Raw genomic sequence first — 25,517 nt, 5'->3', positions numbered from 1 at the left:
GTTGCTCAGTCCTGTCTGACTCTGTGCAACCCCAAGGACTACACAGTCCCTGGAATTCTCCAGGTCAGAATACTGGAGTGGGTAGCCTTTCCCTTCGCCAGGGGATCTTCCTCACCCAGGTCTCCCACATTGCAGGCAGATTCTTTACCAGCTGAGCCACCAGGGAAGCCCCTGGTTGATAACTACCCCTGCAATTACCACCACAGAAGTCACATTCATGGCTCCAGGGAACACGTATGTCTGTCTCGAGTGGGGATGAAGCACCAAGCTCATTTACAAGTTTAAGAAATTTAACTTTAATGAGACACCTCAGTCTGCATTAAAATTCATAAGACTCCCAAAACATGTTCTCTAGACCTGTCATTAGAGGGTAAAGCATTTATTTGACAATTTAACTTGACCACCTGGGCAGGAAAACTCATGTCCACAAATTATACTTATGAATCCCAGAGGTCTTTTTGAAATTGAGTCATATCAGGTTTAGTAGCTGCATACACTGTTCTATCCAGTCAGTGATCTCGACAGGAACTTATTTTTCTCCCTTAGGAATTCACTGGTTTACAATTCTGTGCTACTCTATGTGCTAAGTTGCTCAGTCACGTCCGACTGTTTGCAACCTGATGGACTGTAGTCCGCCAGGCTCCTCTGTCTATGGGATTTCTCAGAGTGGGTATGCCATACCTTCCTCCAGGGGATCTTCCCCACCCAGGGATCCAACCCACATCTCATGAGTCTCCTGCACTGCAGGCGGATCCTTTATTGCTGAGCCACCTGGGAAGCCCTGGGTCCGTGAAAAGAAATGAGAGACTGCTTTTTGTGTGCCTTTAAAAAAAAACAGCCCCATTACTGAACCAAGTTACATGATCACAGGGGCAAGGTCACACTCACCCTCCTTAGGATGAGTACAGTACTTATATTTAGAACTAGATCGATCTGTAACCATTTCTCAGCTCTGTTCCTTATTAGCTGTGTGACCTTGGGCAAGTCACTTAACCTCTCTGAGCCGTGCAATCTTTTGCTTTCAGTTAGTCAACACAAATATGTTCTCCCACGCTGCAGGATTTCATGAGAGGAAGCAGTGAAGTACATGAAAGTCTTACCTGGTGGCTCAGACGCTAAAGAATCTGCTTGTAATGCAGGAGACTGGGGTTCGACCCCTGGGCAGGGAAGATCCCCCCTGGAAAAGGAAATGGCAACCCACTCCAGTGTTCTTGCCTGGAGAATCCCCATGGACAGAGGGAGCCTGGCGGGCTACAGTCCATGGAGTTGCAGAGTCGGAGATGGCTGAATGACTATCACACACACACACACACATTAAAAGTACACACACCTCCACCAAGTCAATAGTCTACATAAAGTATGTACACATTTGTACAGTTCTGGGAAACATTATGGAGACTGAAGTCAGAAACATGATTCCTAACGTTGTGTAACACTTGGCACCGGTATGGAAAAAATGGCCCAAGCTGTAAGCTGCGCTCAGGGCAGTTAGTTGGCTCTTGAGTTGTAAAAAGGGAGTGCTTTCTATGAATCCTGCTATGAATTCGGTTGGTGTAGTTCACACCTACCACCAAGCCACTGCAGGACAAATTCGGAGCGGGTGCGCGGGATTGCTAAACCACTCCAAACCCTGGGCGCTGTGTGCATCTGCAACTTTCCGGCACTTGGGTTAAAAAAAATGCAGATTCTGATTGGGCACCGGCGGGGTGGGGACCCGGGCACCGCACTGCAAAGCGGCTGCCCGCTCGGATGTCCGTGCTGGGAATCCCTCGGTCCAGTCGGACCTCTGAGCAGGGCTCCACCACTACCATCACCTCCTCCTCCACACAAGACACTGGGGATCAGGAGCGTTTGCAGTGGCCGTGGAGCGGTCCCGTGCACTGCGAGAGAGCGAGCTTCAGCAGTAACCCGGCTTGGATCACACTCCCGCCTTCCGGCTAGGTCACCCCCAAACGCCTGCAGACGTCGGCAGAGGCTACCGCGCCCCCACCCCACCCCCAAATAGGCGGATGGAGGACCATGCCCTGCCTGTAGGATGCTACCAACTAGGTGAGTGCACCTCAGAGGGCAGGGCGCCGGCAGGGCCCCCTGGAGGTCGGGGCGCAGATGGGGAAACTGAGGCAGGATTGCTGCGCGCAGCGCTCGTGGCCTCTGGGGTGGGGGACCTCACCAAGAAACTCCACAGCCAGCACGGTGGTCCCTGAGCGCGCCAGCCCCCCAAGCGCGGCGCGGCCGCCGGAAGTGCCCTGGGAGCCGTCTACACTGCAGCCCCGGGCGAGCGACCCGCCTGAGGTGACCGAGGGGTCTCCTCACACCAATCGGTCGGTCGTGGCCCCCCGACCCCGGCGCTGAGGGCCTGCTTTTCCCCTCCGGCCAATCCCCAGGCAGCCCTGGCGGGAGGCGGCCGCAAACTACCCACCCAGAAGGAGGCCGTCCATGTCAAAAAGCAGGTGGGTGACGGGACGAGGAGGGGGTACGGGCGCCGCCATTGTGCCGCCGTTTCTCTGCTGACTCGCGGGGTGGGCGGGGGATAGGGGGAGGGCGGGGAGGAGGCGCCAGCAGGCGCGCTCCCGGCCTGCCCCGCGCGCCCCGAGCCGTTCTGCGCACGCGCGGCCCCCAGGCCGCCTCCTCGCTCCCGTGCCCCCATCCCCCAGCCACGGGCTGCTCCTGCACACGCACGCGCGCTCTGGCCTCCCTTCTTTCGACCCAGCGCACGCCCCCCTGAGCTGTTCTGCGCATGCGCGTCCCCGGGCCTTCCCTTCCCTTCCCTCCCCTCCCCCTCCTCCTCGCGCCCGCGCCCCCGAAGCTGCTCCGGCGCACGCGCGCTGCGGCCGGCCCGTGCACTGGGCGCTCTGCGCACGCGCGCCTCTCACCTCCTCGCGCGGCCCGCGCGCGCTCTGAGCCCCACAGCCGCTCGGCGGATGCGCGCTGCCGGCCTCCTCGCGCAGCTCCCGAGACGCGGGCGCGCGCGCCCTGGGCCTCCTGTCCGCGTCCGCCAGACCGACTCACTTCGCGCTCGTGAAAACTGGCCGGAAGGTTCAGTGACGGGCCCGAGCAGAGCCGCGTCCCTAGTCCGGGGGCCAGCGCGTACGGCTCGAATTTGGAACGCGCCTGAGGAGGGAGGGAGGGCGCGGAGGGACAACCGCGCCTGAGGTGCTTCTCTCTTCAGAGCCACCAAGTACATGGGCAACACGGTGGCCTTAATCATGGGGTCCCCCTCCCCGGGGGCTTCGGCCCGGGCCCCGGAGCGCCTGTCTCCAAACTCTTGGCAAGTTTCCCCTTCAGTTTATATCCGCCCCCACCCCCCACCTCGGGCTTCGCAGGGAGATTGAGCAATGGCGCGCGGGTCCCCCTCCTTGGCGCCTGTATCCCCGAGCAACCCTGGTTGGTATATCTCCCAGAGCAAATCCGCAGCCGAAGTCTGATAGCAGAGAGCCAGAATCGGTTCGGTTCAATTTAGTCGCTCAGTCGTGTCCCGACTCTCTGCGACCCCCATGGACTGCAGCACAGCCAGGCTTCCCCGTCCATCACCAGCTCCTGGAGCTTACTCAGAAAGTGTGTTGTCAAAGTAGTTAGTCGCTCAGTCGTGCCGTAGTGTTTGCGACCCCATGGACTGCAGCCCACCAGGCTCCCTCTGTCCATGGAATTCTCCAGGCAAGAACACTGGAGTAGGTTACCATTTCCTTCTCCAGGGGATATTCCCGACCCAGGGGTTGAACCCACGTCTCCTGCACTGCAGATAGATTCTTTACCGACTGAGCTAGGAGGGAAGACCTTACTCAAACTCATGTCCGTTGAGTCGGTGATGCCATCCAGCCATCTCATCCTCTGTCGTCCCCTTCTCCTCCTACCTTCAATCTTTTCCAGCATCAGGGTCTTTTCCAGTGAGTCAGCTCTTCGCATTAGGTGGCCAAAGGACTGGAGCTTCAGCTTCAGCATCAGTCCTTTCAATGAATATTCAGGACTAGTTTCCTCTAGGGTGGACTGGTTGGATCTTCTTGCAGTCCAAGGGACTCATTGTCTTCCCTGATAGCTCAGTTGGTAAGCAGCCAGAATAGAAAGTGAGGTAGTTCAGTCCTGCCCAACTCTTTGTGGCCCCATGGACTGTGGCCTACCAGACTCCTCCACCCATGGGATTTTCCAGGCAAGAATACTGGAGTGGGTTGCCATTTCCTTCTCCAGGAGATCTTCCCAAGCCAGGGATTGAACCTGGGTCTCCCGCATTGTAGGCAGACACTAGGTGGTCTGAGCCACCAGGAAAGTCCATTGGCAGACGTCTTAAATGCCTTGCCGTTTTTGCTTTGTGTGTCCCATCTGCCTTTGATTACTGAGTTTTCTTCACCCTCGCCCCCAAACTTTCTGAACGCAAGCTGAAAAGCAGCATTTCTTTTTTTTTCTTCCCACTCTCAGAAATAACCTTCCACCAACCCATTTCCATTTATTGTTAGCTGGTGTTGTAAATGCATGTTGGCAAATGGGCTTCCAGGATGGCTCAGATGGTAAAGAATCCGCCTGCAATGTGGGAGACCTGGATTCAGTCCCTGGGTTGGGAAGATTCCCCTGGAGAAGGGAAAGGCTACCCACTCCAGTATACTTGGGCTTCCCTGGTGGCTCAGCTGGTGAAGAATCCCCCTGCAATGTGGAAGACCTGGGTTCGATCCCTGGGTTGGGAAGATCCCTTGGAGAGGGGAATGGCTACCACTTCCAGTGTCCAGGTCTGGAGAAGTCCACAGACAGAGGAGCCTGGCAGGCTACAGTGCATGGGGTTGCAAGGAGTCAGGAGAGGACTGAGCAATTTTCGTTTTCAAATGCATGTTTAAACATAAAGATAGGATCTTTCAAGAGGCAGATATAAGAAAGCTGCAGAGACTTTGAAATGTGAGCATTGTATTTCTGGTGAAGTGTGTAAACTGGGCACTCAGACACCTTGGTTTAGCACACATCCGCATTAAACCTCTGTGCCTTCCTTTCCTTGTGCATGAAACGAAAGTGTTACATGGTGCAAGCCAGGGCAAGCTGTTCAGTTCAGTCACTGTCATGTCAGACTCTGTGAGACCCCATAGACGGCAGCCCACCAGGCTGCTCTGTCCACAGGATTCTCTAGGCAAGAGTACTGAAGTGGGTTGCCATTTTCCTTCTCCTCCAAATGTGTGAGGCTGCTGTATGGAAGGACCACCAAGTGGGTAGACGCAACGACACGAAGTTAGTGCCTCCCAGTTCTGAAGGCCAGAAGCCCAGGATCAGAGGGTAGACAGGGTTAACGCCTTCTGAGGAAAGAGTTGGTTCCAGGCCTCTCTCCTTGGCTCCTCCATAGCCATCTTATCTCTTTATCTCATCATCATATCTTCTCTCCATGCATCTGTTTCCATGTCCACATTCCCCTTTTTATAAGGACACCAGTCATCCAGGATTGCCACCCAGACTCATGACCACATTCTAATTTAATTACCCATGTCAAGACCTTCTCGTCAGGTAAAGTCACACCGAGGTACCGGTGGTTAGGACTCCTACACTATTATTTTTTTAATGTTCATTATAGTTATTTATTTGGCTCTTCTGGGTCTTAGTTGCAGCCTGTGGGATCTTCAGTCTTCGTTGTGGCATCTTGCTTTTTTTAGTTGCAGCATGTGAGATCTTGCGTTTCCAACAGGCGGAATCCAGTTTCCTGTGTGCATGCATGCTCAGCAGCTTCGGTCCTGTCTGACTCTGTGATCCCGTGGACTGTGGCCCGCCAGGCTTCTCTGTCCATGGTGTTCTCCAGGCAAGAACACTGGAGCAGGTTGCCATTTCCGTCTTCCAGGGGATCCTCCCCACCTAGGGATCAAACCCAGGTCCCAAGCATTGAGGCAGGGAGTCTTAGCCACTGGACCACTGCGCAAGTCCCTCCTATGCAGGGTTTTTGTTTTTGTTTTTGTTTTTTGACAGGGACACAGTTCAACCTGGAACACAGTTATTCCGCAAATACTGGGGGTCTCCTGTCTGCCTGGGCTCACCTGTTGGACCCTTTAGAATTCTTGCTCGGCTTCTTTCCATTTTTGGAAACATAAATGGACACACAAATGAGAGAGTTACTCTTCTTCTCTGGTTCTAACAACTTTGTTGATTCCTTAGACAAAAGGAGTGTTTTCAAAAGGGAAAGGAAAAAAAAAAAAAAAAGCTCCAATGCCAGGGTTAAGAATTGGAAACAGCAAGGGTAAGGCGGAAGCTATAGGAAAGCTCAGTGTTAGGGAAAGGGGGCTCCTTAGAATGTGCTTATGGAGTTGCCTGGGTTTTGAAGTTTCATGATGATATGCTGCAAAAATAAGCAAACACATAGATGCAGGTGATGAAGGTGTCAGATACCCTGGCACAGAGATACTTGGAGGGTCCCCCTTGCCCTGTTTCAGCCACTGCAACCCTGGGCACGTCTGGGCAGACAATCCAGTTTGTTCACTTACAGGAAACCAATGTGCTGGCAGAGGGGAGTTCCCCTTTCACCGAAGCTAAGCGGGCAAAATCTCAGGGCAGTGCAGTTGCAGATTAGATACATTGGGAAACGTCTCCCACAAGGCTTGAAAACATGGCTCAAGTCATTTTTTTCTTTTTTTAAAGTCTTCTTTTCCACACCCTTCAGAAAGGTCTCTTGCCCACAATGGAAGATGCCTCAAAACATCAACAACCACAAGAAAACTGAGTCACGCGTCTTTGCCACAAGCTCGACGGGGGAAAAAAAACAGGAAAATGTGTTCTATTCAAGTGGTTACTATACATGTCATTAGATGCTGTTTGTTGCTGTTGAGTCCCTGAGTTGTGTCCGACTCTTTGCAACCCCAAGGACCGCCAGGCTCCTCTGTCCTTGGAATTCTCCAGGCAAGAATTCTAGAGTAGGTCGCCATTTTCCTCCTCCAGGGGAATGTTTCCCACCTAGGGATCGAACCCGCGTCTCCTGCATTGGCAGGTGGGTTCTTTACCACGGCGCCACCTGGGATTCCCCCCTAAATGTATACATACATACACATATGTGAGTGAAGTGAAGTCGCTTAGTCGTGTCCGACTCTTTGCAACCCCATGGACTACAGCCCACCAGGCTGCTCAGTCCATGGGATTATCCAGGCAATACTGGAGCTGGTTGCCATTTCCTTCTCCAGGGGGATCTTCCCACCCCAGGGATTTCCCGCATTGTAGCCAGACGCTTTACCGTCTGAGCCACCAGGGAAGTCCTCTCTACATAGGCTATCACCTTGTGTCTTTTTTTAAAAATTGTTTACTGACTATGCCGGGTCTTCATTGCTTCACGAGAGCTACTCTCTCATGGCAGTGCACAGGCTTGTCCTTGAGGTGGCTTCTCTTGTAGGGCTGTAGGCGTGCCAGCTTTGGTAGTTGTGCTCAGGAGTTGTGGCCCATGAGCTTAGTTGCCTCGCCGCATGTGGGATCTTCCCAGACCAGAGATTGAACGGGTGTCCCCTGCGTTGCAAGGCGGGTTGGCGGGTTCTTCCCCAGTGGACCAGCAGGGAAGCCCACAGTCCCAGTTTACATTAACTTCCTTATCTTGCTGTCTTGCTTCTTCCGGCTGTACGCTTCCTTTTGTGTGTGGTATTTGGAGAGCTGTGTAGAAGCCAGGTTTTCTCTGGAAGCCGTGCCAGCCCTGCAGATGACCCTCAGCGGGCCTGCAGTTTCCTTCCGTAGCTCTTGTCTGCCCTGATCCTAGCAAGCGTGAGGTTGACGGGTGAGGCCCGACCTGCAGGTTCCACAGACAGAGCATCACAGCGCATCACAGCGGCTGAGCCGAGTCCGAAAGGGCTTTGTTGATTCGAGACGCAAAAAACATCTGGGGCTGCTACTGGCAGGAGCAGGTGGACTTTGTGGTGAGTTTGGGAGATGCCAGCGTGCCCTCTCCAGGTGCAAGGGTTCCATGCTTGACAGTCCTTTAGCTGGAGAACTCACAGGGGAGCAGCTTGAAAGTTTAAGGTATAGGAGATGGAAGACAGGCATCAGAGTACTAATATCTTTTTTTTTTTTTTGGAGAATACTTTTAAATTTATTTATTTTAATTGGAGGCTAATTACTTTACAACATTGTGGTGGTTTTTGCCATACATTGATATGAATCAGCCACAGGTGTACATGCATTCCCCCACCCTAAACCCCTTTTTTTTAATGTGGACCATTTTTTAAGTCTTTACTGATTTTGTTACAATATCGTTTCTGTTGTTTACATTCTGGTTTTTTGGCCCCAAGGCAGGTGGGATCTTAGCTTGCTGACCAGGGATCAGACCCACACCCACCCTGCATTGGAAGGCAAAGGTCTCAATCAGTGGACTGCCAGGGAAGTCCCAAAGTACCGATGTCTTGAGTGGAACTTTGATGTCTTTGTATATATGTATAGAATAGCATATCTGTTGTATATATAAAATATGTATTTTGTATGTGCTGCGTGCTCAGTCGCTCAGTCGTGTCTAACCCTTTGTGACCCTTTGGACTGTAGCCTGCCAGGCTCCGCTATCCATGGGATTTTTCAGGCAAGAATACTAGAGTGGCCATTTGCCTCCTCCCGGGAATCTTCCCTACCCAGGAATCCAACCGGCATGTCTTGCGTTTCCTGCATTGTAGTCTCTGAGCCATCGAGGGAAGCCCTTATGTATGGATAGATAGAAATATACATAAAGTATATCCATGTATACATAAGGTATGTATATACATACATGTAAAGTGTGGATATACATAAACATATATTATTTGGGAAAGACCCTGATGCTGGGAAAGATTGAGGGCAGGAAGAGAAGGGGGTAACAGAAGATCAGATGGTTGGACGGCGTCACTGACTCATTGGGCATGAGTTTGAGTAAACTCCAGGAGTTGGTGAAGGACAGGGAGGCCTGGCGTGCTGCAGTCCATGGGGTCGCAAAGAGTCGGACACAACTGAGCGATTGAACTGAACTGAACCACTCTCAGGACCTCATCCAAGCCTAATTACTTCCCTGGGAGTTTTAAGAAATACGTGTTTGGTCTTAGTTCCATTTCGGGCAGCTCCTGAAGCCCTTGCAATTTCTTAAGTGAGGAAAGAGATAAAGGTGTCTTTTGTTATGTTAATAAGGTGACTCTTGCAAAGCAGCTAATTGTGGGGACTGGTTGCCAGGGGAACCAATTTGCTCTCTCTTTTTTTTTTTTAATTTTATTTAATTATTTTTGGCTGTGCTGGGTCTTTGTTGCCAGGTGGGCTTTTCTCTAGTTGAGACAAGCAGGGGCCACTCTCTAGTTGTGGGGTCCAGGCTTCTCAATGCAGTGAATTCTTTTGTTGCAGAGCACAGGCCTTAGGGTACCTGGGTTTCAGTAATTGCAGCTCTGGGTCACTGCAGGCTCAGTTACTTTCAGCGTGTGGGATCTTTCCGAACCAGAGATCGAACACATGTGCCCTGCATGGTCAGGCAGATTCTTTACCACCGAGCCACCGGGGAAAGCCCCAAATCGATTTTCTCATGAGAGCCTCAAAATGTTCAGTTTCACCCCCAGCGTCCACGGAAGTGTGAGGGGCTGGAGGTTGAGCCAACCACCCATGGCCAATGGTATAATCAGAACACCCACATAATGAAGCCTCCATAAAAACCGCAGACGAGCTTGTGGGTCAGTGAGCCCCGTGGAGGTGACAGGACGGTGGTTCCCTGGAGAGGGTGTGGGATCTCCGTGTCCTTTCCCCATATCTCCATATCCTTCCCCGGTGCGTCCCTGGCTGTTCCACAGTCGTATCCATTTATGATAAACCGGTGAACACGAAAGTCACCTGTTTTCCTGAGTTCTGTGAGCCACTGTAGGAAATGAAACTCAAGGAGGTGGTTGCAGAAACTTGCATCCTAAAGCTGGTCAGTCAGAAGGACAGGTGACTACCTGGACTTTCGATTGATTCCTGAAGGAGGTGGGGTTGGGTGGGGGGCAGTTTGGTGGGATGGAGCCCTTACACTGTGGGATCCAATGCTGTCTCCCAGTAGATAGATCAGAATTGAGTTGTGGATATAGACACCCCAGTGGTGTTGGAGAATTGTTTCTCCAAGGTGTCTTTCGTTATGTTAATAAGGTGACTTTGGCAAAGCAGCTAACTGGGAGGGGCTGGTTTTCCCCTTGAAAACCCTGCAATCGGAGCAGATAGCAGAACTAAACTCCTGTGGATAAACAGCAAGGCCCTAATGTATAGCCCAACGACCTATATTCAATATCCTGTGATAAACCGTCATGGAAGAGAATATGAAAAAAAGAATGTATTCATATATGTGTATAAGTGAGTCAGTTTGATGTACAGCAGAAATTAACACAGCATTTTAATTCAACTATCCTAACCCTCACCCACTCCGGTATGCTTGCCTGGAAAATTCCATGGATAGAGGAGCCTGGCGGGCTACAGTCCATGGGGGTCTGAGCGACTGAGCAGACACACATACTTCAATCAAACTGTCACAGCATTTCTTAATCAGCTATACCACAATACAAAATAAAAAGTTTAAAAAAATGCTCTAAATGAGCTTAAAAAAATAAAGAAAATTACAAGCAAACGCTCAAAGATCCCACCTCCAAATCCTAGCTCACTGGGGGTTACGGCTTCCAGCTAGGAGTTTTAAGGGGACTCGAACATTCTGTCCATCATAGAATATCATCTTCTGTTCTTTAAAAAAAAAGTCGGTAACCCAGGTTCTCTGCTTACTTCTGTCCTACGTAGAGTGACCAGGCTGTCCTGGCGTGACTGCAGGTTACCCGGTTTCAGGCAGGGAGCGTTTCCCCCGCAGGTTTTTATGGGGACCCGCCGCCAGCCTTCCTTGAGCTCCCACCCAATCCTGCAGAGTTAGGAGACCATCCAGCCTAGGGGAGGCAGAGAAAGCGTGACAGGCGTGAGCCCGCCCCTGCAGGCCTTTCAGGCAGGGAATATGTCGTTAGGGGCAGGTGCCTGAGGCTGACGTCTCTGCCCCCGACGACAGGAAATGCAGGTTGTGCTGCAGACCTCTGGCCTCAGGGGCTATGTGGGCTGATATGACACCAGGGGTGGCCTTTGGAGCAGGTGGCCCCACGGCCTGGAGCACGCAGGTAAGAGACACAGAGAAAGACATGGTGAGTCGAGGTTTGGGAACTGTGCAGAGACCACTCACCTGTGTACCCAGAGTTCAGGGATCCCCCTACACACACACCTCAACACTGTACATATTTGGGGCAGAAAGGTCATTACGCACTGAATTCTGTGCCCTCAAATTCAGCTTGGGAGCCCTGGTTGGACATCCGGGACCTCCAAATGTGGCCGTGTTTGGAGACCTTTAAAGAGGTCGGGATGAAGATAACAGGAGGTCACTAGGGTGGGCCCTGGTCCCGCAGGACCGGGGTCCTTATAAGAAGAGGAGGTCGGCTCACAGACACACACGGCGCGGACGGCCACGTGGGGACTCAGGGAGCAGATGGCTGTTGACACGCCCAGGAGGGAGGCCTCGGGAGGAACCAGGCCTGCCCGCACCTGGATCGTGAACGTCCAGCCTCCAGGACGGGGAGAGGACACACTCAAGTCTGTTACTGAAAAGCCAGCCAGCCTCTGGTACTTCGTTATGGCGGCCCTGGCAAAATAATAGGATAATTTTCAGTGGCAGGAGGATTGTTTCTGGGCCTTGTAGGATATGTAGCAGCCTTCCTTGTCTCCACTGTCTAAATGACATATGCCATACAGACATACCTCTTGTATGTCTGGTCATCAATCCATCCATCTATCAGTCCTATAGATCTAGCCACTATCTATCCGTCCATCCATCCATCCATCCATCCTTCTATCTGTCCACTTCTATCTGTGCATCTATCCATACATCTTCTGTCTATCCATTTATCTAGCCATCCATCCATCCATCCATCCTCCTATGTATCCACCCATACGTCTGTGTATCCATCCTTCTCTATCCGTGTATCAATCCATCCATCTTCTATCTATGTATCCATCTATGCATTTATCTGTTCATCCATCCATCCTTTATCCATCTCCTCATCCATCCGTCTTCTGTTGATCCGTTTATCTGTCCACCCAACCGTCTGGGCATGTGTCAGTCGCTCCGACTGTCAGTCGTGTCCAACTCTTTGCGACCCCATGGACGGTAGCCTGCCAGGCTCCTCTGTGCATGGGATTCTCCTGGCAAGAATACTGGAGTGGGTTGCCATTTCCTCCTCCAGGGATCTTTCCGACCCAGGGATTGAACTCGAGTCTCCTCCTCCTGTCTTATCTGTCCATCCATATTTCTATCTATCCATCCACCTATATCCATGCATCCATCTATCTATCCATCCATCTATATTCTAACTATCCATCTATCCATTTATCTCTCCATCTATCTGTATTTCTGTCTGTCTATGCATACACACATGCACACACATGTATGGAGTCATATGTACATGGAATCCCAGGAACCTACTGAAACAAGAACTCAGAGCAGCAGCTCAGAAGTTCCACCCTGCATATGCAATCAGCCTCCTCATGTCCCTTGACTCCAAGAATCCTTGACCCGATTCAAAGAGTTCTCAGTCTGGGACTCAAGAGGCATTAGAGAAAAAAAAAAAAAAGATATGCTCCCTGTAGAGCTGAACCATTTCACTGATTCATTTTTACAACACCTTCCTGACAACAACATGCTCATTTTGTGGCTTAGACAACGTGTCCTTCCACGCTTGTAAAACCCAGTTAAGTGTCCTGCTAATTAACCCCTTTCCTTAGCCAGACGCCAGATAAGGAAGCTGACGGGAACTGGCCGTGGTCACTCAACTCCTGGAGAACTAGGGTCTGTCTGTCTGGTTGCCGGTTTGCTTGAGCCGTCCGTCTCGCCATGCGTCACCTGCCTCTGCCGCATCGTTTGTCTTCACGCGTCTGCAAGGCGTGGGTACCGCTCAGCGGAGATTGGTGGCCCGGCAGACTGGAGTCCGGTGGTCCCAGCAGCTCTGGGCGGGTGGGCGCCTGTAGAGTCTGCTCTGCTCCAGCCCTGGGGGGCTCACGAGCCTTGCCCCCCGCTTCCTCCAGCCCGAGGAGACGGGTTTCCACATCACGTTCAGCGTCAGGATGGGCCCACGCGGGGATCCTACTGTGACAAGGGGGGAAACTAAAAGCTCTGGCTTTAGGACTTCCCTGGTGGTCCAGTGGCTAAGACTCCATGCTCGCAATGTAGGCGGGCCCCAGTTCCATCCCTGGTCAGGGAACTAGATCCCACGGGCTGCAGCTAAGAGTTCGCATGCCGTAGTGAGGATCCTGCCTGCTGCAACTAAGACTCACAGCAGCCAAATACATCAATAATTTTTTTTTTTAAAGGAATGCCTCTCTCACCTGCCTGAAGGCAAGATCTCCTTATTTACATACTCCATGTGATCTCTGAGCTCTACCTTAGCAGTTCAGAGCTGTGATTCTCCATTGCTTAAATGGGCAGTTTATATAGCTATGTCTGAGCCCCATACCTACCATCAGCAAGCTCAGGAGAAAGATTCCCTCTGCCGCCACATCCTGGTGCATAGTAGGTGCTCAACTAGACCTGCATGCGTGCTCAGTAGAGTCCAACTCTAGGTGACTCCATAGACTGTAGCCCCACAAGGCTCCTCTGTCCATGGGATTCTCCAGGCAACAACACTGGACTGGTTTGCCATTTCCTCCTCCAGGGGATATTCCTGCCCCAGGGATCGAACCCACATCTCTTGCATCTCCGGCATTGGCAGGCAGATTCTTGACCACTGAGCCTTCTTGGAAGCCCCCACTCAACTAAATATGCTATGTAGTCCTTTACTACAAAGAAAAAAGAAGCAAGCTCTGGCTTCTGTACGTAGCTGGCAGGGCAGTAGGGACCATGGTTCCGCTCCCCTCTATTTGTCTCCAGCCCAGGGAGCTCTGGGAGGGATGCCTGGTGTGGATGGCTGCGTGTACCACTTGTGGTTTTTTCCTCCTGGGTGCGGTGGGTATTTTTGCAGGAAGGTCATTCGTCTTGACCGTCTTTGCTGTCAGACTACCACCCAGGAGACCTGCCTACCAGAGAGAGGGCTCCGTTTCCTCCTCGCAGTGGTAAATGGCAAAAGTGGTCCACAGACCAGCGGCATCAGCACCGTCTGGGACCTTGCCAAAAATGAAGAGCCCCCAGGCCCTACCCAGCCCACCTGAACCAGTATCTGCATTTCACCCAGATTTCCAAAGGGATCTTGGCCACTGACCTACCCCCAAGCCCCGTGGTGCGTGTGGTGGGCAGACATATGAGAATCTTGGCTTGTGATGATTTTATGAAAAAAACAGGAAATCAGTTGAGTCCAGGGAGAGTGGCCGTCTTGCTTCTTCTCAAGGAACCAACAGGCAGAACTATCTCTTTTTATATTGTCTGTGTTTTTGAGGTTTCTTCTGCTGTGGATAGTCAAAACCACATCCCTCATAGATGACTGATGAGAAAATCAAATGCATTCATGATTCTGTCTGTGTGTGTATCCATCTCTCCATCTCTCTATCCATCCATCTATCCCTCTATCATATCTATCTACCTATCTATCTATCTATCTGTCTATCCCTCTATCACATCAATCATCCATCCATCTATTTATCCATCCATCCATACTTCCATCCATCCATCCATCTATCCATCCATGCATCTATCTATCCATCCATCCATCTGTCCATCCATCCATCCATCTATCCATCCATCCATCATCCATCCACCCATTCATCCATACGTCCATCCATCATCCATCCATCCATCCATCTATCCATCCATACGTCCATCCATCCATCTATCCATCCATCCATCCATTTGTCCATCCATCTATCCATCCATCAATCCTGTCCATCTCTTTCTCTACATCCATTAATCTATCTATCTATCCATCCATCTATGTCTGTCTGTTTATCTATCCATCTGTCTATTCTATCATATCTATCTATCTACTTGTGTATCATCCATGCATCTGTCCACCTGTGTCTGTTTATCTAACTTTGTATCCATCCATCCCTCTATCCCTGTATCTATCCATCCAGTCTATCTATCCATCTCTCTATCGCTCTGTCATATTGTCATATCTATCTATCCGTCCATTCATCTATGTCAGTCTATCTATCCATCCACCCCTCCCTCCCTCTATCTATCTGTCTATCCTGGAGACCACCAGCAAAAAAAAAAAAAAAAACTGTAAGAAAAAAAGGAAAAAGAAAGGCCCCCAAAATAAACCAAATGAAGAAACATTTGGTTTTTTTCCATCTGCCATTTGAATGTTAACCTATAATAGCAGCAGCACAGTGTCCGACTAAGTAACTCTTAGCCCAGGCTCGCCCAGAAAGGCAGTTTTTGTCCTGTTTAGCCTGACCAAGCAGACCACCGTGAAGCAGACAGCAGAAAGACAGTAGTGGAAAGCAGGCTGCTGGTCGCCTCCTCTCCTTCCCTAAGATAACACAAGCCTGGAAAAAGTAGGGCAGCTTGTACAGTCCCTCGGAAATCCACAAGCCCCTTGTCCACTCAAAATGCTTCATACTTGAGGTCCAGGATACTCTTCTCTCGTTTTTTTTTTTCTTTAAACCTAGCATTTCCCAAACATATCACACACTCCCTTTAACAAGAAAGTAACCTCTGTTAACTTCCCATTGAGTTGGACCTCTGTTCCCTCCCCCACCCTGCACCAAGAACGTGCTTTCAGAAATGCCAGACTACTGGTATGCTTGGGGTCCACTGGGACCCTCCAGCTCTCTCGACCAGATTGTCCTAAAGCAATCATTGAGAATGAACTTAGCATCCTGGCAAGTCACTGTGGTACCCAGAGCATTAAAGTAAGCATAAATTTGCATAGTAAATTGTACAGACAGATCCTGAAGTAGCTCAAAGGGTAAAGAGTTTAAGGATCTTGAAAATGGGATGTGTGTATATATAGACAGACACACACATTTATGTGACATATGTAAGGAATCGAGTTGTGTGTGTGATTTTAAGCAACTTGAGGCATTATCTTTACATAAAATTTAAACTTACAAAGACACACATTCTTTTGTGGTATCAGTTCAGTTCATTCGCTCAGTCGTGTCCGACTCTTTGCAACCCTATGCACGCCAGGCTTCCCTGTTCATCACCAACTCCCGGAGTTTACTCAAACTCATGTCCATTGAGTCAGTGATGCCATCCAACCATCTCATCCTCTGTCGTCCCCTTCTCCTCCTGCCTTCAATCTTTCCCAGCATCAGGGTCTTTTCCAATGAGTCAGTTCTTTGCATCAGGTGGCCAAAGTATTGGAGCTTCAGCTTCAGCATCAGTCCTTCCAATGAATAATTATGCATGGATGTGGGTATAAGAAAAGCAAGAGGAAAGGTCAGGCATATCATGTACACATACTTAATTTGCCTATGTATGAACATCATATTATTGATAAATAGACGTGTGTGTTGCCTTAAGAAACAGGTTGTGGGCTTCCCCGGTGGCTCAGTGATAAAGAATCCATGGGTCAATGCAGAAGACACGGGTTCAGCCGCTGGTTCAGGAAGATCCCACATGCCCCTGGGTAACTCAGCCCATGCGCCGCTGAGCCTGTGTTCTAGACCCCGGGAGCCACAACTTCTGCAGTCTGTGAACGTTAGAGTCTGTGCTTTGCAACAAGAAAAGCCACCGTAATGAGAAGCCCACACCTTGCAACTAGAGAGCAGACCCCACTCAACACAGCTAGGGAAAAGCCAGAGTAGCAATGAAGACCCAGCACAGCCAAAAAAAAAAAAAGGAAAAGAAATGTAGGTGAACATTCTTTCTGTATAATTTGGTGTACGTGTAATACAAAGGGTGTTTGTGTAAAGAGAGTTGTTCCAGCTTCAGTGGATGGGATGGATCAAACAGTTACACTAAATGTATTTTGTTCCTTTGTGGACACATTTCAATCAAATATGTTTGTGGGCAGCCAGCCCGTATATGAATGGATAAAGAAGAACGTTTAAAAAAAGCATCTATTCCAGCCCCGTCTCCCCTGAAAGAACCTCCGTGGCGATCAATCCCTGTGACCCCCTCCCCTCTTGGAGTCACGGGAATGCCACGCAAAGGAAGGTGATTTACTGGGACTTGATTTGGGGTTTGATAATAAAGCCATAATACCTTCAAGTCCCCGAAAGCAGTATATCAAGGACAAGACTGCGATTAGCCCGGCTCGTGAAGAAACCGGTCGTGCTTGATAATTAAAAACCGTAAATAACCGAGAGCAGCAACCTTGAATTGACTCAGATTTTTTATGTCTCCCTCTGTTGTTCAGCTCTGGTCCGTGTTACATGTGGCCTCAGAGGAATGAGTCAGTGAGTGGGGTCCACGTGTGTTCTGCTCTTTGCTCCACGAGAACCTCCCTTTAGTCTCCATGGAGGGTCTCAAGACGTAGCTCAGTTGGTAAAGAATCTGCCTGCAATGCAGGAGACCCGGGTCCGATCTCTGGGTCAGGAAGATCCCCTGGAGAAGGAAATGGCAACCCACTCCAGTATTCTTGCTTGGAGAATCCCATGGACGGAGGAGCCTGGCGGGCTACGGTCCATGGGGGTTGCAAGAAGTCGGACATGACTTAGAGATGTAACAGTGGTTGTCATATTCTAGCATTCTGGGCTTTATTTTTATTTTCATATTTTTTACTGTACTAGAGTCTATTTACAGGGTGGTATTAATTTCTGCCATACGGCATGGTAATTCAGTTACACATATGTATGGAAAAAAGGTGCAAGTGTTAGTTATGCCCAACTCTCTGCGACCCCAGGGACCATAGCCCACCAGGCTCCTCTGTTCGTGGCATTCTCCAGGCAAGAATACTGGAGTGGGTTGTCATTTTCTTCTCCAGGAGATCTTCCCGAACCGGGGATAGAACCGGGTCTCCTTCATTGCAGGTGGGTTCTGTACTGTCTGAGCCAGCAAGGAGGCCCTCCATTCTTTTTTTTTTTAATATTCTTTTTCGTTATGATTTATCACAGATACAAATAGAGTTCCCTGTGCTATGCAATGGGACCTTGTTGTTTACTCATCCTGTGTATAATAGTTAGCATTTCTGGGCTTCCTTTTATATATATATATATATATATATATATATATATATATATATATTTTTTTTTTTTTTAGTGAGCTAGAGCTGATTTACAGTGTTGTGTTAACTTCTGCTATACAACGAAGTGATGCAGTTATGCATATAAATTCTTTTGAGTCTTCTTTTTCCATTATCCTTTATCACAGGGTATCGAATAGAGTTCCCTGGTCTATACAGTGGCATCTTGCTGTTTAGTCCTCCTGTGTATAATAGTTAGCATTTCTGGGCTTTCGTTTTATACTTTTTACTGAAGCTTACTTGATTTACAGTGTTGTGTTAATCTCTGATGTACAGCAAAGTGACTCACTTAGACATATATATATATACATTTTTCCATTCTCTTTTTTTAATTTAAATTAATTTACCTTTTTAATTGAAGGATAATTGTTTTACAGAATTTTGCTGTTTTCTGTCAAACCTCAGCATGAGTCAGCCATCGGTATACATATATCCCCTCCCTGTCGAACTTCCCTCCCATCTCCCTGCCCATCCCACACCCCGGTTGGTAGAGAGCCCCTGTTTGAGTTTCCTGAGACATTCAGCAAATTCCCGCTGGCTATGTGTTTTACATACGGTCATGTAAGTCTCCATGTTACTCTCTCCATGTGTCTCACCCTCTCCTCCCCTCTCCCCATGTCCATAAGACTATTCTCTATGTCTGTTTCTCCATTCAGTCAGTTCAGTCACTTGGTCGCGTCCGACTCTTTGCGACCCCATGGACCGCAGCACACCAGGCCTCCCTGTCCATCACCAACTCCCGGAGTTTACCCAAACTCATGTCCGTTAAGTCGGTGATGCCATCCAACCATCTCATCCTCTGTCGTCCCCTTCTCCTCCCGCCCTCAATCTTTCCCAGCGTCAGGATCTTGGTCTCTCTATTGCTGTAATTTTCCTTTCTCTTTTATCACGGGGTATTGAATAGCGTTCCCTATGCTCTGTAGAGGTCCTACTATAGTAGAACCTTGTTGTTTATCCATCCTCTATATGCTCATTCACAGTTCCGGGCTTTACTTTTATACATTTCAATGAAGCTTACTTCATTGTACAGCAAACTGATTCAGTTACACACATGTCTTCTTTTCCCCTTCTCTTGTATCACAGGAGCTTGTTGTTTATCCCTTGTATATGTACTTGTTCACGTTTCTGGGCTTTCCTTTTATACGTTTCCGTGAAGTATCCTTGATTTACAGGGTCGTGTTAATCTCTGCGGTACGGCAAGGTGACTCAGTTAGACACCTGTATTCTTTTCCCCCTTCTCTTGTATCACAGGACCTGGTTTTCTATCCCTTCTGTATATACTCGTGAACATTCCTGGGCTTTTGGAGGTGGCGCTGGCCTGCCGAAGATTCGCTGAGCCCATCCTGAAATTCTCAGCAGAACACGTACCCCGGGAATGTGGCCACTTGGTCCCAGGCATACAGAGAGAACAGAAACTGCTTGTAGATAATCATAAGGCAGCCGCCCAGTGGATCCTGAGGTTCCAGCCCCCCGTCCGACTCACGAGAGGAACCTCCCATGAATGTCCAGTCGCCCTGGCCCCAGCCGCCTGATTTGCCCTGAGATTCCAGTTCCTCCACTCAACGCCCTCAGGGCCAAGCCTCGGTTCGGTCTTGGAGAAGGAGTCTTGGCTTGCCAGTCTTTGGCTGACTGCCCTCGGGTGGGCAGACTGCCCTCAGCTGTTTGTCCGCTGGACTCTCCTCTGCTGAGTCCCAAGCGGGAAGGCGTGTCCGGTTTCAGCTTGAGGGTTCCCCCGGTGATCAGTGTGGTGAGACAGGCGTGGAACACCCCGAGGTTCCGCCTTGAACAATTCCATTTCTAGGCCTCTACAAGGGTTTCTGTTCTGCCGGGGGCGGGGGGTGGGGTTTGGAAGGTACCTGGAATGTGGGATCTTACTTCCCCGACTGGGGATCAAACTCGCATCCCTTGCCTTCAGGACAGGGAGTCGACTCCTGGACCGCCAGGGAATTCCCTGCAACGGTGAATAACACAAAGCCTCTGTTCTTCCTGACCTCAGAGCACAGTGGCTTCCACAGTTCAGGTGCAATCTTTTCACTTCCAGTCTCTAAAACTGGTCCAAGAGTCAGTTGCTCAGCCTTGTCTGACTCTCTGGGATCCCACAGGACCGTAGCCCACCAGGCTTCTCTGTCCATGGGGATTCTCCAGGCAAGAATTCTGGAGTGGGTTGCCATTTTCTCCTCCAGGGGATCTTCTGGACCCCGGGATTGTACCCGGGGCTCCTCCATTAGCAGGCAGATTCCTTATTGTCTGAGCCACCAGGGGGGCCCCCCAAAACTGGCCCTGAAGGAGCCTCTATTTACCTTCCATGCACTGCACCCTGGTTCTCTATCTGGTGAGGAACCTCGCCTTGAATGCAGGAGAAGAGCCAACCACTGCTCAGGGCTGCTCGTATACTTTTCTGAAGTCATACGGGTAGCCTGGGGCCTGACTTCAAGTCTGCCTTCCATTCAATAAAATAAATCCTTGGGGTGGGGAGGGTAGCACCCTCTAGTTTATGGTAGCAGGGTAGTAAACCCTCTAGTTTATGGTAGCAGGGTAGTAAGGGCTGGCTGAGGGGCAAAAAAAAAGAATAAAGTCCTGGAGGAATAGTTAATGCAGGCAGCCAAAACCTCGGTGGGCTCTGTGTTCTGGCAGCAGGAGCGGAAAAGAACAGCCTAGCTGTTGTAAAGAGGGCTGCGATGAACACTGGGGGACGCGTGTCTCTTTCAAGGCTGCTCTCCTCACTGTGTACGCCCAGCCGTGGGATTGCTGGGGCGTACACCCATGGCTGATTCATGTCAATGTACGGCAAAAACCACCACAATGTTATAAAGTAATCAGCCTCCACTGAAAATAAATAAATGAATTTTAAAAGAGAGAGAGAAGATAACAGCTTTCTTTGGTATTAGAATCCTGCCTTTCCGGTGTGTTTTTTCTGTAGTCACGTATGGATGTGAGAGTTGGACTATAAAGAAACCTGAGCAGCAAAGAATTGATGCTCTGAACTGTGGTGCTGGAGAAGAGTCTTGAGAGTCCCTTGGACAGCAAGGAGATCCAACCAGTCCATCCGAAAGGAAGTCAGTCCTGAATATTCATTGGAAGGACAGATGTTGAAGCTGAAACTCCAATATTTTGGCCACCTGCTGTGAAGAATCGACTTATTGGAAAAGTCCCTGATGCTGGGAAAGACTGAAGGCAGGAGGAGAAGGGGACGACAGAGGATGAGATGGTTGGATGGCATCACCGACTCGATGGACATGAGTTTGTATAAACTCTAGGAGTTGGTGATGGACAGGGAGGCCTGGTGTGCTGCAGTCCACGGGATCACAAAGAGTTGGACACGACTGAGCGACTGAACTGAACCGACTCTCCCGGTGTGTATGAGAGTGGGGGCGAGTCTTTGCTTTACCTCTGCCCTGTGAGGACTCAGAGAGGCCCCTTAGAGAGGGTGGGACCTCAGGCTGGAGCTCTGGGGCCCTGAGAAGCTGATTCCTGCCTGAGGGACCAAGCAGGGGGATGCGCTGGTAAAAGCTGGGCTGGCCCAGATGCTCAGAGATGCTGACCTCGGTGACCCCTGACGACGGGCAGAGCCAAGATCTTGCAGCCATTGGGATTTCTGCTCCTGGGGGTGGGAGAGACTCCAGATGAGAGGGACCCACCGTCAGGCTCTGGAATTGCCGCTGGGGAGGAAACTTGCTGGGACAGGTCCCAAGAATTTGTCCCAAGGCTCTTCCGAGGGCGGGTCAGCGTCCAGAGGCCTGGAGCCATCTCTGGGCACTACGGGGTCGTAGGGGTGTGGTCTGCCCTTTTACGTCGTCTCTCCCTTCATATTCCTTGCTGGGAGAGACCCAAGAGCACCTATAAGGGTAGGGAATGATCCATGAGGATACCAGAGGCTCCTTCCTCGTTCTCTCCGGGGCCTCGGACCACTAAGACGGCACCTGAATGGATGGCTAACTGACTTACCCCAGAATTAAGCCAGGGGTTTTAGAATCTAAAGGCATTGTGGTCTGACCTTTACAGCAGTCTGCGACCACAAACATCAACAGGGTTTGCTGGAATCGTGACCTCCACGCCACGCTTTGAACCATCTCTCCGACCAGTAAGTTTTATAGAGACATCCCCCCCACCCCAAAGACCAAATGTCAGCTTTGGATGATGTCTGGGTCATGTATGCATGCGTGCGTGCTACGTTGCTTCGGTCATGTCTGACTCTGCAACTCCATGGACCGTAGCCCAGCAGGCTCCTCTGTCCATGGGATTCTCCAGGCAAGAAAGACTGGAGTGGGTTGCCATGCCCTCCTCCAGGGGATCTTCCCGATCCCGGGATCGAACCCACGTCTCCTGCATTGCAGGCGGATTCTTGCCCACTGAGCCACTGCAGAAGCCGGGTCATGCTTATTCAGGCTCAAATCTTTTTTTTTTTTTTCAGGCTTCACCTTACTGTCATTCCTGGGTTTCCATAAAGAACGGGAAACCTGTCAGCAGCCGCTGCCTTGGGTATTAATTATAGGAGTACCCGCCAAATGCCCGGGGCATGCAAATTAATTAAAACTGATGTTTTATTTATAGATGTGGAATCATGAAAACAAAGACAGAGTTAGTCTTTTTTTCCCTTAAACCTAAACAATAGAAAATGATGATAGGAAGAGAGACACGGTGGGTATGGACTTCCCTGGTGGTCCAGTGACTGAGACTCCACGCTCCCGATGCGGGAGGCCTGGGTTCAATCCCAGGTCAGGGAACTACATCCCGCATGACGGCGACTAAGGCAGATGCTTCTGTGTGTCGCAAGGAAGACCTGGCAGAGCCAAATAAATAGAGAAAAGAGACGTGCGTGCTAAGCCGCTTCAGTGGTGTCTGACTCTTTGCGACCCCATGGTCTGCAGCCCGCCAGGCCTCCTCTGTCCGTGGGATTCTCCAGGCAAGAGTACTAGAGTGGGTTGTCATTTCCTTCTCCAGGGGATCTTCCCCACCCAGGGATCGAACCTGAGTCTCCTGCATCTCCTGCACTGGCCAGGCAGGTTCTCTACCTCTGAGCCACCAGGGAAGCCCCCAGAGAGACACAGGGGCGAGCTGTCTTGTGATGGGCAGAAATGTTCCCCCAGACGTGTGGGCAGGGGCGTCTGGGGCTCACTTCCTCTCTGGTGCTTGCCACCCTGCCCACGAGGTTCGTGGTGGGCGGGTGAGTGACCTGGCTGAGCATCCTCACCCAGGGTGTCGGTGGGGAATGCATTCCTCGGGGTTCCGTGTGCGGCATATGGGGCAATGGGCAGGGAGGTGGGAATGGTTTCCTACACGCTGTGCATGGAGCAGGCTGTGTGCCCGCCCTCACCTGTCACCCCCCAACCCTGCACTGGGGACCACCGGGTGGTCAGTGGTCCCTGCAAGCGCCCCCACCCCACTGCCTTTCCGCACGCCCCTTCTCCACCCACACCCGGGGTATGCCTGTCAGCCGTGGGCCAGCCCTAGCGCACCTCCGAAGTGCGCTGCATAAACGTCCTCCGAGATGACCGTCGCGTCCTTTTGATTCCTTTCCCCCCCACCCCGGGGCGTGACGACTGAGGCCAGCAAGCCCAACTCCTCTTCTGATTTATGCATGAGGCACTCGGGCGTTAGGGAGACTCAGGTGCGCCGAGATAACTTTTTTATGAGAGATTCACCGGTTGTCCGGGGATGACTTTACAGCCGGGTGACGATTCCCTATAACTTCCCCGGGGCCGTGCGGTGCCTCTTCAGAAGCCGGGCAGGCAGGGGGCCCCAGGGGTGTCGGCCCGTGCGGTCAGTTGGAGAAGCTGCGTGAGGTCCTGCAATCAAGTCCGGGTACCTTGTCTGTTTCACCGTGAATAGCTTGGTGAGTTGCATTCATTTGTTTCCGCAGCCCCCCCCAACCCGCTTCTCGACTGCCAAGCGATTCAGATAAATGATGACTGAAAACGGCTCCTGGCAATAGGGACTTTAGGGCAGAGCTTCAAAGGGCGTCTACAGTTTCCTGTTTTGTTCCTTTTATGGGATAGTGAAATAGCCTACAGGTCACGACTTGATTATATTAAGTCGACGGTCTCGTTGTTGTTGTTCAGTAGCTAAGTTGTCTCTGACTCTTTGTGACCCCATGGACGGCAGCACACCAGGCTTCTCTGTCTTCCAGTGCCTCCCGCAGTTGGACATGGGTTTGGGTGGACTCCAGGAGTTGGTGATGGATAGGGAGGCCTGGCATGCTGTGGTTCATGGGGTCGCAAAGAGTCAGACACGACCGAGCGACTGAACTGAACTGAACATGTCCGTCGAGTCGGTGATACCATCCAGCCATCTCATCCTCTGTGCCCCCTTCTCCTTTTTGCCCTCAATCTTTCCCAGCATCAGGGTCTTTTTCAATAGGTCGGCTCTTTGCATCAGGTGGCCAAAGGATGAGACAGAGATTTCTGAACCATCTGGAGTGGGAGTAATGAAAGCGTTACCTTGCAAAAAAAAAAAGAGTGTTACCTTTTGAAGAAACCCGCAGAGCCACCTGCAGTGGTTTATCTGATATGTAGTCATTTGTTTTTGCTCTGAAACAAGGAGGTCTGGTGGGAGAGGGAATCAATTGCCAATTCATCCTTTTGTCTTTCTTTCTGGATGAAAGCCCTAAACACGAGTTTGGTAAAAAGAACAGTGACTAGACATCCTGGCGGTTCAGTGGTTGAGATTCCGTGCTTCCAAGGCAAGGGGAGTGAGTTCAATCCCTGGTCAGGGAACTGATAGTCCCCATGTCGCTTCGCATGGACAAATAAATAATTTTTAAAAGTTAAAAAAGAAAAGAGTAGTGGAGAGCTCAGGAGGAAGAACTCGAAAAGGAAGTGAGCAGAGAGGTACGTTTTGTGCTATAGTTTATCTCAAGAGAGACACGTAAACAATTAGCCTTGCCAACCATAATATCAGAACCACTGCCTCTGAGTTCGATACAAGGAATATAAACAAGACTCATGTGCCCTGAAACAGATTCTGTGAAAGACTGATTTCATTCTCAGCTTGCTTTGGAAAAGCAACTGCTTGCTTTTTCCAAAACAATTTGGAGGCAGAATGAATAGCAGGTCCACTATTTTCTTGCTTTTTCTTTTTTTCTTTTTTCCACTTTACATCTGTTTTTCTTTCTTAAATATATGAATAAGTCTGCCATGAACCACTTGAATCCGCGTCCTGAGAAATGGCAAAGAACCATGTTTCCTAATTAAGAGGCTTGCGCGTCGATCAATGTGTCCTCAGGACAGTTTCGTCTTGGGTTCTTTTTGGCTGCAATGGTTGTGTTTTTGGACGTGCTGTTTATTACTCCAGGGTTTGGCTGTGTCGTCTGTCTATATAAAGGAGCTGGGTTAAACAGGGAATGCATTTGCAGTTCAGAAATCAACCATTTTTTTTCTGTGCATGTCTATCAGTTACAGAAAATCAGCATTTGGGACGATGTGTTCTTGGCAATGTATGCCACACGTAACCTCCTTATTATGAGCCAACCAAATATGTGCT

The 25,517-nt window shown here is 50.3% G+C and overlaps 2 protein-coding genes across 6 annotated transcripts in view; one reads left to right on the top strand and one right to left on the bottom strand.

The window, feature by feature from the left end:
- Window positions 1-2,539, bottom strand: part of LOC122689400 (pseudouridine 5'-phosphatase) — a 71,267-nt gene extending 68,728 nt beyond the window's left edge. For both annotated transcript variants that reach the window (XM_043895797.1, XM_043895799.1), the window contains exon 1: window positions 2,420-2,539. In XM_043895797.1, coding sequence (XP_043751732.1) covers window positions 2,420-2,489 — 70 coding nt within the window. In that variant the 5' untranslated portion in view covers window positions 2,490-2,539. The remainder of the gene's footprint in view (window positions 1-2,419) is intronic.
- Window positions 1,767-25,517, top strand: part of STS (steroid sulfatase) — a 151,579-nt gene continuing 127,828 nt past the window's right edge. For 2 of the 4 annotated variants that reach the window (XM_043895792.1, XM_043895795.1), the window contains exon 1: window positions 1,767-2,049. In XM_043895792.1, the coding sequence (XP_043751727.1) occupies window positions 2,036-2,049 (14 nt within the window). In that variant the 5' untranslated portion in view covers window positions 1,767-2,035. Of the gene's footprint in view, window positions 2,050-7,708; window positions 7,845-23,771; window positions 23,872-25,517 lie in introns of those variants that run through there. The other 2 variants (XM_043895794.1, XM_043895793.1) reach the window with 2 other exon arrangements.

Source organism: Cervus elaphus, chromosome X (assembly GCF_910594005.1).
Source record: "Cervus elaphus chromosome X, mCerEla1.1, whole genome shotgun sequence".
Classification (NCBI taxonomy): Eukaryota; Metazoa; Chordata; class Mammalia; order Artiodactyla; family Cervidae; genus Cervus; species Cervus elaphus.
Note: the sequence above shows the minus strand (reverse complement) of the source record. Positions and strands in the feature narration are given on the sequence as shown.